Source organism: Orcinus orca, chromosome 1, assembly GCF_937001465.1.
Source record: "Orcinus orca chromosome 1, mOrcOrc1.1, whole genome shotgun sequence".
Lineage (NCBI taxonomy): Eukaryota > Metazoa > Chordata > Mammalia > Artiodactyla > Delphinidae > Orcinus > Orcinus orca.
In genome coordinates, this window is record NC_064559.1 from 186,470,432 (window position 1) to 186,484,801 (window position 14,370).

General features: G+C 50.8%; 1 protein-coding gene across 3 annotated transcripts in view; it reads left to right on the top strand.

The window, feature by feature from the left end:
* PHC2 (polyhomeotic homolog 2) overlaps positions 1–14,370 on the top strand; it is a 102,524-nt gene that overhangs the window by 46,644 nt on the left and 41,510 nt on the right. Inside the window, exons 2-6 of one of the 3 annotated variants that reach the window (XM_049706031.1) lie at positions 6,647–6,874; positions 9,501–9,659; positions 10,744–10,821; positions 11,269–11,433; positions 13,500–13,652. In XM_049706031.1, the coding sequence (XP_049561988.1) occupies positions 6,701–6,874; positions 9,501–9,659; positions 10,744–10,821; positions 11,269–11,433; positions 13,500–13,652 (729 nt within the window). In that variant the 5' untranslated portion in view covers positions 6,647–6,700. The remainder of the gene's footprint in view (positions 1–6,646; positions 6,875–9,500; positions 9,660–10,743; positions 10,822–11,268; positions 11,434–13,499; positions 13,653–14,370) is intronic. The other 2 variants (XM_004266492.4, XM_049706032.1) reach the window with 2 other exon arrangements.

The window sequence follows — 14,370 nt, forward strand, 5'->3', positions numbered from 1 at the left end:
AAGTAAGGAACTAGTTAGAAGGAGGAATAAGGGTAGGAATTAAAAGGAAATTGAATAGGGGTGTGTAAAATGCTTAATGCCGAGCGAGTTTAAGTGTTCAGATTTTCTAACGTGGGGCCCCAGTTCGGAGTGTTAGGAGACTCCACATGTGCCTCAGTGGCCCTCACTGAGCCTTCAGAGCTTTGAGCCCATAGAGCAGAGCTTTGAGGCAGAAGGCCTTAAAAACTTGGGTTCAAAGAGGGGAACTATAGTAGAAAAAGTTTGAAAGCTGCTGTATTGTTCCACGCTTCCTAATTAATTCTGTTTCTTTCCAACAGAAGTTCCCTTCCACCAGGAGACCAGTGAGAAAGTGACATATGGCAGGACCCTAGCTTCAAATTTCCCCTTAGGGCAAACTCCAGCCCTCTGGTTGAGCAAATCTCCACCATGAGTCCAGCCGGTTTTCTGGGGGTGCCTCCGTGTTCATGCTGCTGCAGGACAGTCAGCGGAGCCCTATCTCCTTGAGTGACTCACTTCCCCAAAAACTAGGGTTCAGTTTTTGCATAGGAAAAACAAGGGAGATTGTGGTAATGTTCGGTTTCTTAGATTGTGGTAATGTTCGGTTTCTTAAATTGACTGGTGGGTACACTTGTGTATTATCCTTTGTATATTATATAGAGAGAGGGGTTATTTTGTAATATACAACATTTAATAGACATTAATTAATAATTAGGGATTAAATTCAGCAATCGCAATTCCTTAACACCTCTGAAAATCTAGTATGCTCCAATATAGACTTTGGCCAATGTCATTGAAATAATTGCTCAAGGTGAGATCATGGGTGAGGTCTCAGAGAGTGTAGTGTGGGAAGAGCTCTGGCTTTGGCGTCAGACTTGGTTTTGCATCCTAGTTTTGTGATGACCTTAGATAAGTTACTTTGGTAAGTTCTTCATTGACAAAATTGGCATAATACCTACCCCATGAGGGAGGTCACGTGTATATATAAAGCACTCACTATAGTGCTTGACATAACAGGTGCTTAATAAGTAATCAATATTATTAGTGTAGATACTGTTGATGGAAGGTACTGAAATTAAATCACCAGCACTATATGTTTTAAAGTAGTTGGCAAGAATTCTGAAGATGAGGTGGAAAGGAAGCAGAGCTTTCCAGTGAGAAGTAGGATGGAGTACGGCGTGTTTCAAGCAATTTTGTTCAATAAACATTTATGGAATGAAACGCTAGGTATATACGGGAAAACAGGATATGATCCCTACTCTCCAGGAGTTCAGAGTCTAGTGGGGAAGACAGACACATAAGTAAATCACTTTCTTGTGATGACAAGTGCTAGGAGAGAGGTAAGCACAAAGTGTCTTGGGGTAAGTCAACCAACTGGATGGCTTTAAGAAAGAAATTAGGACCCAGTGTGAAGCAAGAGAAGTGTTAGAGGACACTGCATTCAGTGAAGGTTTCACAGAAGAGACACAAGTTGTTCTGATGATCTAGGGAGCTGGTTAAGTGAAAAATGGAAGGCAGGCATTTCAGGGGAAGGGAACAACATGAGTAAAACCACAGAGGTAGGAAATAGCCAGTTTGGTGGTTCCTCAAAAAGCTAAACATTGAACTCCCATATGGTCCAGCACTTCCACTCTTAAGTATATACCCAAAAGAACTGAAAGCAAGGTCTCAAACAGATACTTGTATACCAATGCTCAAGGTAGTGTTATTCACAATGGTCAGAATATGGAAACAACCCAAGTGTGCATCAGCGGATGAATGGATAAACAAAGTGTGATGTATACATACAATGGAACATTATTCAGCCATAAAGAGGAATGAAATTTTGATACATGGTACAACATGGATGAACCTTGAAAACATTATGCTAAATGAAATAAGCCAGACACAAAAGGACAAATATTACATGATTTCACTTATATGAGATTTCTAGAGTAGACATTCATGGAGACAGAAAGTAGATGAGAATTTACCAGGGGCTGGGCTGGGTGGGAGAGAGGAATGGGGATTTATTGCTGAATGATGACAGAGTTTCTCTTTGGGGTGGTGAAAATTCTGGAAATAGATAGTGGTAATGGTTTCACAACATTATGAATGGGCAAGTTTTATGTTATATATATTTTACCAGGATAAAAAAGTTAAGAAATAATGAAGGTGTACCTCTACCTCACACCATATACAATAATTAATTCAAAATGGATCAAAGACTTACATGTAAAAATTAAAACTATAAAACTCTTTGAGAAGAACCTAGGTGTAAACCTTCAAAACATTGGATTAGGCAATGGCCTCTTAGATATGACAGCAACCATAAAGAAAAAGTTAAATTGGACTTCATCAAAATGGAAGAGCGGAGGAGGTAATCACGAGCACATGGGTACGTGGTCTTTGGGAGAAAAAAAGCAGATCTACCAAACCAGAGCAGTGGACTCACATTGTAGAATATAAGGTTAGAAAAGTGGGATGAAGCTAAGAGATTAATCCTAACCCACATATACCAGCCCCCAAATAGGTATTCTTATTACCCAGTTTTGCAGATTAGGAAACTAAAACTAAGAGAGGTAAACTGCATTGCCCAAGGCCATACAACTAGTCGCAGCAGAGCTAGCATTCCCAGAGCTAGGATTGCCTGACTCCATGCTCTGTCTTGTTCAGCACTTTGCCTCTCTTGGGAAGATTGAGAGACCAGAGAATGGGCAGAGGGAAGGGCTGGCCATCTGTTCCCCTACAGCAGTGGCTAGCCAGCAGAAGTGTCAATCTCGGCACTCACAAAGCCTACAGTAACCTCCTCCACTTTCCCTCTGTCACACCACACATGCTCCTCAACACCCCACTCTTCTGAACGCCAGCAGGTGTGGTCTCATCGCTCATTTGGCAGCGGGTCAGCACTATTATTTGTATCTTTAACTTTGTACTTCGTGCCCAGTCCCTACCAACTAAGAAACAGAGTCCAGAGGTAAGGAACAGGCTTCAAAGGATTCAGGAACCTCTACAATTGTAAGTACATTTTCTTATACATCTGTGCATTTTTTCCTGGGCCAGAGGCCTTAGGTTTTATTGTTTCTAATATGCCTTCAAAAGTTATGAACCCGAGGGCTTCCCTGGTGGCGCAGTGGTTGAGAGTCCACCCGCCGATGCAGGGGACACGGGTTCGTGCCCCGGTCCGGGAAGATCCCACATGCCGTGGAGCGGCTGGGCCCGTGAGCCATGGCCGCTGAGCCTGCGCGTCCAGAGCCTGTGCTCCACAACAGGAGAGGCCACAACAGTGAGAGGCCCGCGTACCGCAAAAAAAAAAAAAAAAAAAAAGTTATGCACCCGAAAAGGAGGATCCATGTCATCTACCTCTTTTCAATTTCCAGTACTTAGCAAACATACCCCACATGCGGTAGATGTTCAGGTTGCGAAAAACTAGGAGCGTGTTTATTCGGGAAAGTTCTAGAGGTGGTTGACAAGGAGTGGAAGGTGGGACAGGGCAGCTTTATGCTGTGAAAGCAGAGAAAGCGTGGGTTCAGGTAGCTCAAATGTTACTTCTCCTTTGAAGCAGTCCCTAGTTTCTTAGGCAGAGTCTGTCCTTCCCTCCTGTGTGCTTTGCAGGAGAGACTGAGAGGGAGCCAGAGAGAGAGAGTGTGTGTGCACTGGAGAGACAGCTGTAGCCATCAAAAGTGGGAGCTGGAACCCAGAGAACCGGCCAGCCAGCGAGAAGGGGAGGGAGAGGGAGCATGCGCTGTCCGGAGAGTAAGGGCATGTGCATGGGAATGAAAGAGAGGACGTGCCTCATCAGGCCTGGGGGAGTGAGATGGCCAGGCAGGGGGACCACGAGAGAGAATGGGGAGGGAGCTGGAGCCAGGGAATGGGGCCCAGAGTGAGCCGGCTGCAACTGGGAGAGGGTCTGAGAGAGAGAAAAGAGGGCAGGAGTGGGGAGAGAGCTCATCTGAGTAACCAGAGCAGCCCGCCAGCGTCAATGGAATGAGGGCTAGAGGGCGGGGGTATATGCACGTGTCCAAGAGAATCAGACAGCGAGGTGAGTGTGAGCACACAGGAGGGTGGGGAAAGGGAGGGCAGGCGTGAGCACAGGAGTGAGAGAGGATAGGGCTGAGGAGGCAGCAGCAAGAATGGGAAAACCAGGGGCTGGGGGCAGAAATTAACAAGACAGAAGAGGGGGAAAGCGGAAGAGGGTATGCAGAAGCCAAGAAGAGGTGATGAAGACAGGAGGGAAAGGCATGCTTGTTAGCAGAAGGAAGGGGGCAGGCGGGCAAGAGACCTCAGGAAACATATGGTCCCCACGTTACTAAGGTCAGTCTGTCTGTCTGTCTGTCTGTCTGTCTCTCTCTCTCTCTCTCTCTCTCTCTCTCGGAGCAGTTGCTGTCTTGGCTGTGCAGTTTTTCCATAAACAAATGCCACACTTTCTTTAGAACGTTGTCTTGTTTTATTTCTCATCAAGGATTGAGTATACACTGTGCCCAAGATCTGCCCTAGCTGCTGCAAAAGAAAAAAAAAAAAAATAGAGCTGAGGCTTGATCATCCAGGATGTAGACTGCCCTCTCCTTAACTTGCTGTGGCTGCTGCCTTGTTTTATTTTATTTGTTTATGGTTATAAGGACTAATACTTCCGTTGAGATTTCCCAGGGTGGGATGAAAAGCAAGAACTGAAACCCAACTCTGATCCACAGTTTGGGAAAGGGAGGTGGGCCACTGAACTAAGAAGAGACTTTGGGATTCTGTGGATATTCCAAGCTTGACTCTAACTCCCATTTACTGATCTGTTGCTTGGTGAGCCTCAGAATCCCAGCGGAGCCTCATCTCGACAACTAGGTTGTCAGTTTCTGCAAGATCGGAATTATGCCTTCTACTGCTTTCTATCCAGCCAATGCTTGCTTCCATGGAGCATAAGATGAGGTAGATTCCAACTGAGCAGGGCACAGGAAATACTTGTAGACTTCGCTGTTTCATCAACCTGCACCACCATCATCATCATAAGCATCCTTAACAAGTGCGTAGCCAAAATGAGGCCCAGGGCTGAGTGCAGTTCAGGACAAAGGGAATTCATGGAGGATGGCCTTGCCCTGTGGCAGTCAAAGCAGACATAAAAATTAGGGGAAATCACTGCTTAAGGATCCAGGTCATGAGTGCTGTTTGCTTTGCCTTGGAAGCCATAGGCCTCTGAACTTCAACTTGCTGCCTGCCCACTGGGAGTAACCTGGACTTCCTCACCCCCAACATTCCTGTCTTTGAACCTTCATCTACACTTTTTGCAGCCCATGGTAAAAACCCACCCAGGCTGAGGCAGGCATCCTGAGGAATGCTGACAACCTCCAGAGGGAGCACATTGGGAGGAAGATGGCGGGACGTTAATGACTATTTTAGTTCTTTGCACTAATGTTCTCAATACTGTGAAAAAGTCGTATTATTTTCTTCATTTATTAAGTTGGCATAATCTTCTGCAAGAAGAGAACTGAATGTCTATGATGGGATGACAAGTGTTGTTTTTAGGTGTAAGAAGGAATGGGTAGAAGGAAAAGCATGTGTGTGTGTGTGTGTGTGTATATATATATATATATATATATTAGGATTTTAGGAATAGCATGAAAGAAGAAAAAGAGAGGAACTTGACCTAGGACACGGGCATGACCTTCCCACCACTCCTTCCTTCTCTCCCAGCCCTTCTCCACTCCTTGCCTCAAGGGGATGCACAGCTTCCAGTTCTGAATCCCAATCATCGGCTGGTCCCTCAAGGAATTTCTAGCACTTCTACCCTTAGTGGCTGGGATAGAAGTTCCAGGAGGCTCTGCCAGTTCCACCTTGGAAGAGGATTGATCTACTGGAACCGGACAGTGGGAAACAGGCTGGGGACAGTTTTAATAACCACAACAACAGCCAATGCCTAAGGAACACTCAATATATGCTCGACACCCCACTAAGCGCTTTGTATTGTTAATTTCCTTTATCCTCCCATCAATCCATACGCTCTTGTGTCTGCCAGATTAAGACAGGAGGTTAGAGAAGTGTGACTTGCCAAGGTTTCCCAGCTGGTAAGTGGCGGAGCCAGGACTCAAACCTAAGTCTTTCTGACTCCAAAACCTGTGATTTTCACCAAATTGCTCAATGTGGTGCCCTGCTCAGCATTGGATCAGAGAGCACTCAGTGAGTACTTCAGGAAGGAAACAGACTCCAAACACACTCAGAGCTCTTCTGGTTGGAAAACAAAACAAAATAATCACTGCAGTTTATTTTATTGCCTCTTTCTCTCATTCTGTTCTCTCTAGATTTTGGATCCCATTTCTTTCAAGAACTGCCTATATAAATATGGACAAATAATAATTTCTCTGATGTCCAGTTTCTCTACTCCAGTGATGAAAAGTTTGATGGTGTGAGGAATAGTCCCTAAGATCACTGCTAGGAAGCCCATCGTAGGGGATCCTCCTAGGCTGTTTTTCATCTCCTCTAGCAGAATAAGTCGTAAAATTTAGATTCAGGCTGACCTGATGTCACACCTCGCCTAGTGAGCCAAGCCTAGCCCTGTCCTGATGGCAGGGGTGGCTGCAGACCTCAGTTCAGAAGTCCCACACAGGCTGGTAGAGAGCGGATGCCTACGTGTGTATCCTCTAGAATGCATTTGTTAAGCATTTCCCTCCTGCTTCTTCCCTCCCAGCACCTGCCTGCTCATCCGCCACCTGAGTGCCCTGACTGTGCCATCCTGTAGGCCATGGAGAACGAGCTGCCCGTCCCCCATACGTCTAGCAGCGCGAGTGTCGCCAGCAGTACCAGCGGTGTCAGTAGCAGCAGTGGCGGCAACAATAGCAGCAGCGGTGGCAGTGGCCGCCCCACGGGGCCCCAGATTTCTGTGTACGGTGGCATTCCTGACCGGCAGACTGTGCAGGTAAGACGCCACCTGATTAATCATCTCAGGGCCAGCCAGGAGGACGTGTTGGCATGGTCTGGTAGGACAACCGGGGTGCTGAATCTAGAATGGGCATAAGGGCGTATGTCAGTGGGTAACTATTTGTGCAGCATTAGAGGAGTAGTGATACTAGATGGATTCAGTCAGGGAAGGTTGGGGAGAGTGGGAATACTTAGCAGATCCGAAAATTCCTTTCTTATCTGGTGACTCAGATCCCACAGTGCCGTTTGGGGAGGATAAATGTGTGAAATCATAAAGGACACACAAGTGAAAAGAGCAAAGAGAAAAAATGACTAGAATCTGCTCAGCCACAACCTAGATCCCCTACCTAAGTGACCACTTCCTTGTACCAAATCTAAGTTTCTTACATACGGAGGACCAAAATAGAACCCCAAACAATCCTTTGTCTTTACAGCTTTTTGCCTTCTTCCCCAAAGCAGCGGTTTGCAAAGTGTCATCTATGAGGCCTTCCGGGTGACTACACACTCTTCCAAAATGCAGTCATGACCATGTTTTGCCGTCTGCCATGTGCCCCGCACTGTCCGAAGCATTTTGCTTATTTATCTTCTTCTCCAGCTGTGAGGGTGGTTATTATTAGGCACAATTCTGTAATTGAGAAAACTGAGGCTCAGAGAAGGTAGTGACTTATCCAGGGTCACCAGGTAAAGACAAAAAAGCTGAACCTGATTCCCCCCAAACCTGTGTTCTTATTCACTACGATGTCTGATTGAGGCTCCTGGATAAACTAGGGAGAAAAGAGAGACCACAGCCGAGAAGCGTTTATTCTAATAGCTTTGCTATTGCAGTTTGGATGTACTAGACGAGTGAGCTCATCCTTCTCTGGCCCTAGGCCCGGATTAGGGCATGGAGGAGAAGCCACAGCAGATGGTGAGAGAGCCTGAAAAGTCTAGTTAAAGGAGACCCCGTCAGTTACTCTGGAGTCTTCCCTCGCCCAGTGCTCTCTGCCTCACACTTAATAAAACCATGCTTCCATCCTTGCCGCCTCCCCCAGCCTCCTCCTCTGGCCCCTCTGCACATGAGTATTTTAGCACCAATTTCTAGCAGCTGACGTTAGGATGTGCCCTCCTGCCCTGCACCACAGTTCTAGGCAAAAGGTATTTGAGGTTTCTGCTCTGGCAAACGGAGTGACCCAAAGCTGTGTCCGCACCCAAGCAGAACCATTGGGGTGCCTCCTATTTCTGTTCCTTGACATCCTCCAGTGAGAAAAAGTCCATCTCTACTACTGCTGTCTGGATGCTTGGGGGTGCTTTTAGGGGTCTAAGGAAAATAAAGAGGCCTAGATAAAGGGAATAAGAAGAAAAAATTCCGGGGAGAACAAGGAATAAAAAGAACTGAGCTCATGTAAACCAGGACCCTCAGAGGGGAAAGTACACTGAAGGAAGTGGGTGGAGGAGTTGGGATGGGGTGGGGGTATCTGGGGAGACTCCAGAGCCCATGGAGAATCTGTGATATCAGGCTGTTTTTACAGAACCCCAAATCTGAGCCCAGACGTTGTTTTGTCCGAGAGCCGCCAGCCCCTAGAAGTCATGTTAAGCTGGAGAGAGCTAGACTAGAGGCTCACTTGCCTGGGGCAGAACAGCCCTGGAGCCAGAGCAGCAGAGCGAAGGGTGGGAAGTGGGCCAGAGCCTAGCGAGGGCCCATGTAGGGCACCGCATGGGAAGACAGCAGGAAGGTGACCAGGTGAGAAGGGAGGAGAAATGTACAGGGCTAAGGAGAAGAAGGTAGAGGGTCTCAGGGCTGGAGGAAAGGCATTTGCTTTTCCTTGTTCCTGGGGGTGGAGAAGAGGTTTTGAGGGATGGGAGGGTGGGAAGGGATCAAAGAGCAGCCTTTTGTCATCTCCCAGAGACTGTGGCTCAGCCAGTCCCATCAGGAAAGAGGGAATAGCAGTAAGGCCAGGGAATGGGAGATGGTGGCTCAAAAGAGAGTGATAGAGAGAAGGAGGGAAAGAGTAAAAGAGGAAGGCAGCATCCCTGTAGCTGCAGCATCCCTGCTGTGCAAGGCCAGGGGGACCATCTTCTGAGGGACCGATAGGATGTCCCAAGCAGCCGGGGGCAGCCCCTGCCGGAAGGGTGTTGACCTTGAGCAGGTTTGAGTTTGGCTGGCTGTGTGTTCAAAGCTCGAATAGGCTGCGCTTCGGACTTGTCTCTTTCTTCCCACCCCTTTCCTCCTCTCAGCCTTGTTGAACTTCGGTTCCCTCTGTCATCATCATCCCCGCAGTCCAGTTAGACTCATCTGAGGCTGCAGAATGGCGGGGAAGGGGGTACCTAACAAGCCTGGAGTGGGACCCAGTGTCACCGGAGGCTTAAAGGACTCCTGTCTCCTGAGCTCCCACTGCCCCGAGAGTTGGTGGTAGTGGCGTGTGTAGCCCATATCGGGGAGGAGCAGGGAGCGTGTGTGCTGAGGAAAGCTGCTAGATGGGCAAGGCAGGAACGGGTGGAGCTTTGCACACAGTCGTCTCCCCGGCTCCCTGGCGAGTGGGGTTCGCAGGCCTGGTCCTTATCTGAGCAGCTAGGGAGAGAGGGTGTTGAGCAGGCTTGGCCGCAGCGCGGGCTCTTCCCCCCCCTCCGCCCCCCGCCCTCTGCAGGTGATCCAGCAAGCCCTGCACCGGCAGCCCAGCACGGCGGCCCAGTACCTGCAGCAGATGTACGCGGCCCAGCAGCAGCACCTCATGCTGCAGACGGCGGCCCTGCAGCAGCAGCACCTCAGCAGCGCCCAGCTCCAGAGCCTCGCGGCTGTGCAGCAGGTAAGATGACGTCACAGGAGCACCGCAGATGCCCCCGAAGGAAGGGGCAGGAAAAGCAAGCACTGCACGCGTGTGCCCATGCGTTCTCTTACCGCGTCCTCACAGAACCACTGCGAAGTGGGTGTGATCGTCATCCCGAGTCCTCTCGACAGATGAGGAAAGAGGTTTTGAGAGGCTAAGCGCCTCGCCCGAGGCCACACAGCTCTCAAACAGGGCGGCTGGACCTCTCCTCCTGCCTCGCCCAAGGAGGGACTGGCAGGGGCCTGCCTCTCCGCCTCACCACACTGCAGGGAGGGGGCCGAGGGTGCGAGGAGGTGTCCACAGGAGAAGGCCATTGCCCATTCAGCTTGCCTGTCTGCCCTCAGTGGCTGAGAAGAGCCCAGACATGCATTCGACAGAATCTTTATGCACCTGCTGCCAGAGTTCATGTCGGGCACCGAGCACGCCGTGGACCCTGTCCTCTTGCAGCTGTGGTGGGGAGACAGACGGCAAGTAGTCAGAAACACAGATAGACGAGGAGACGAAGTAGCAAACTACCAGAGCGCTGATAAGCTCTGCAGAAGAGCAGAGCAGCCTGCTGTGGCTGAGTAACAAGGAGGCCCACCTTACAGTGGGTGCAGCTGGTGGGGAGGGGGGAGCCTCTCTGCTGGAGGAACAGTGAAGCCGACACTGCAGGATGAGAAGAAGCTGGCCACGGGGAGGACGCAGGCTGGATGTTCCAGACAGTACGTGCCCAGCGCTCCACGTGGGGGCCAGTGAGCCGGGTATGATAGAGTGGGTGCAGTGGGGTGGGAGCTGAAGAGAGCTGGAAACATTGGTAACAGTCACAGCTGACGGTTCGAGCGCTTATATGTAAATGCTCCGCCTCGTGTAATCCTTTCAGCAATCCTACAAGGTAGACACTGTGGTTACGCCACCTTATACAAGAGGAAACTGAGGCACTTGCTTGAGGTCATGTGGATGAGCCAGAATAAGGGTTTGACTCCTTACCGCTGCCCTATAGTGCACCCTGCGGCAGGTGAGAGCCGGGGGGGATGACTGGAGGAGGTCTGGGCCTCTAGTGATGAGAATTCTCCTTTCCTAGGCAAGCCTGGTGGCCAGCAGACAGGGGAGCACTTCAGGCAGCAGTGTGTCTGCACAGACCCCCGCCCAGTCATCCTCGGTGAGTAGGATGGAGAACAGCAGGCAGAGCCCACAGCTCCAGGACCGGCTCCTTCCTCTTTGCCCAAAATTCTCTTGGGCTTCCAGACCCAATTGTGGTGAATCCTTAGCCGTGTAGAACCACGGCTGGAACCTGTTACTCTTACCAGAAAGAAAAAGTGCATGCCGCTTTCTAACTTCTTTTAATAACTCCCCGTCATCTTTCCAATGTCAAGGCTCTCTGTTCATAGCTCAGTCCTCTCCCCATCGGATCCTCCCTGCAGCTCTGCACGTAAGCCAGAGATGCAGCAGTGCTGGGGGAAGATCCAGGGCCCACAGATCAGAGCTGGTCCTCAAGAAGGCTGAATCCACCAAGGGACAGAAGAGGCAGAGAGAAAGAAATGGATGAAGCGGGGCAGAGTTAACCACAGAACCTCCTGTTTCCTACTTGGCGTGTCTCCCTCCTCAGATCAATCTGGCAGCCTCCCCGGCAGCAGCCCAGCTCATCAACCGGGCTCAGAGTGTCAACTCAGCAGCAGCCTCAGGCATCGCCCAGCAGGCTGTCCTCTTGGGCAACACGTCTTCTCCAGCCCTGACTGCAAGCCAAGCACAGATGTATCTGCGGGCACAGATGGTGAGTCCCCAGCCTGGGCCACGGCTCAGGTGGGCCGGGAGGACGGAGGCAGAGAAGTTGGGAGCTGGGCAGTTAGAGAAGCATGGGGATTAGAGAAGGGTGGGGAAGAAGCACTAGGGGGACAGTTGGCAGGAAAGAAGGGGTGGTGTAAAGAAGGCGGCCTGGAAGGCTGAGCAGGAGCTTGGTACAAGCTCCATGACTCAAGGGAAGGTTGGGTTCCAGGCTGAAATAAAGTTACCCATGATGGCTTCTTTCCCTCCCCTCCTAGAGTGAAACAGAACTATCCTCTTCTTAGCAGAAACCACTCCCCAAAATTAATTAGCGTAGAGAATGCAGGGATCTGTGCCCAGGCGGTCTGTACACTCAGACACGTAAGATAAACAAGCGCGCAAACATCCAAGTACCCTACAGAAGTGGGGTCTTACCCCCCTGGGACAGTCCTTGCAGGGACTGGCCACCGGTAGTTCAGGGTCAAAAGTGTGTTCCAGCCCAGGTGGTGAAGGTGGCAGCCAGCTCCGGGACATGCGGCTGCTCCCCTGCCTTCCCAGCTGGGCCCCCATTCCCATCAGGGTCACCCTGTCAGCCGTTCATCAGGCGGGCTCGCTTGGGCCGAATGGACTCAGGACGGCATCAGCCCTGCACACGCATGCTAGAGTCCCCCCTTTACACCTGTCCCTGAGGTGCAAAGGCCCATAGGAAGCTCAGAGGTTCCTAAGATTTAGCAGAATTTCCCGTGAAAGCAGCAGCATTCGCCCTAGGAGGCAGGAACATCTAGCTCTACGCGGGACTCAGATCACCGTGAGTCCAGCCTCCCCGCCCCCATTCTGAAGAGTTCTCCCTCCAGCTCCTCGACACACTATCCTAAAGACTGTACAGTCCCATCCCTCCCTCGGCTCCTACAGTCAGAACTTGACACTGGGAGCTTTTCTGGGTCCTGCTCCAGCACTTCCGTCCTTGACTCTGAGCTCATTGAGGTGCAGCTCTACTCCCAGGGAACAGCCCATTAGACACACGTGTGGACTAGACTTCCACTTCTCCAGGGGGCTGGGCAGCCCATGTGACACCGCCCAAACCTGCTCTGTCTTCAGTTTACCCTGACCCTTGTCCTACTTAACTGCCCCCACTGGAGCCCTGCAGCCTGGCCAGGTCCCTGCCCAAAGTGGGGTACTCGTGCTCAGAGGAGCAGACACGCTGTCAGACACCGCATGTCCCCTCGGACACTGAGCTAGTCTCGCAGGGGTGGGGGTGTCATGCAGAGACCCTCAGTCCCTGCACTCCACGGAAGGAGATGCAGACACGAGTACGGCTCTGGGGGCTCTGGTTCCTCTACCGCTGTTGTCTCTGGGCACGCACGTACACACACACACATACACACAAACACATAAATACACACACACAAGCACATAAATACACACACACACATAAATACACAAACACATAAATACACATACACACAAACACATAAATACACACACACATAAATACACAAACACATAAATACACACAAAAACATAAATACACACAAACACATAAACACACACACAAACACATACACACACACATACACACAAGCACGTAAATACACACACACACACACAGCCTAATCTGAATTTGACTAAAAAAATGGCCAAAAGAATGCATCTAATTTGATCTCTTCTGGTGGAGAGTCCTGTTCTGACCCAGACCTGGAGTCCAGAGCAGGTTAGATTCAGAACATGGTCCCAGGGCATCTGTCGCAGCACAGGGGCCCTGCTCCCCGGGACGCTGCAGAGAGGGACTTGAGGGTGTCCTGCGATTGTTGGTCCCTCTGGGGTGAGCTCTTCGCAGATCCTTCTGAAGTAAACTTGACTTGGGTGCAGCCCCAGAATGGCCCCCCACCCGTGGCCCTTCACTGCCCGGCCTGGGTCAGACCACGCCGAGCCTCTTGAGAGTTTCGGGAGATCCCCCTGGACTCTTTCCCTTTCGAGCCTCCCCGCTTCCCCAGTCCACTCCCTGGCTAAACTGTGTGTCCTGTGGCTGAGCCCACATTGGGCAGGTAAAAGGCGGCTCGTTTCCTGTGATTCCAGGCCCAGCCAGGTAACCTGGTGCAGGTAGCTAGGAGCCTAGGCGGCACTGTTCCTTTGTCCCCTCAGCTCATCTTCACGCCCACGGCCACCGTCGCTACCGTGCAGCCTGAGCTCGGCACTGGCTCCCCCGCCCGGCCCCCCACCCCCGCCCAGGTGAGGATTCCATGCTTGTGGGAGGGCAGGGGGGTGGGCACCCCCGCAGAGGGGCACTGATAATGGGTATGGGCCCAAGCCCTGGAGGAGCTCTGAATGTCTGGAAAGTTTGGGATGTTCTGGGAAAACAGGTGGGAGACAGGGCGTGCCAACGCTCCTAGACTTGCTCCTTAATTCACCGCTGAGAAGGCTTCGGCCACTCTTGACTCTGTTTCGAGCCCCGAACACAGAGCAGGAGTCAGCAGCATGCCGTGATTGCCAACAATGGTGGTCATCTCTACCTTTTTACCTTACACCCTCCCCAGGATAATCTCTGTTGTTGTTGCCTTTTAAGAGGAAAATTCCACTCTGGTTACACATGCTAGCACCTCTAGGAATCAGCAAAAATTGCATGGAAGAGGGAGCAAAGATGAGTCCTGGGTCCCTTCCTTCTGCTGGGAGTACCCAGACACTGCGGTGGCTGTAAAGATTCTGTGGGCTGCAGGGGAGAGGAACCATCCCCAGCTACAGAACGGGAGGGCCCACCTGGTAGCAAGATTATCAGATTTGTCAGATGTGAGTCTGGTTCAGCCTCCGTGTGTCCAGCAGAGGGCACCAGGGACCAGGTTGAGTAAGCATGCTCATCCCGGCGTAAACCTGATTCTGAGGACAGGATAATCCTTGGCCTGGGGGACCTTGCTGGTCGATTAACTTTCACTTTTGCCCTGGCCTTTTCCAG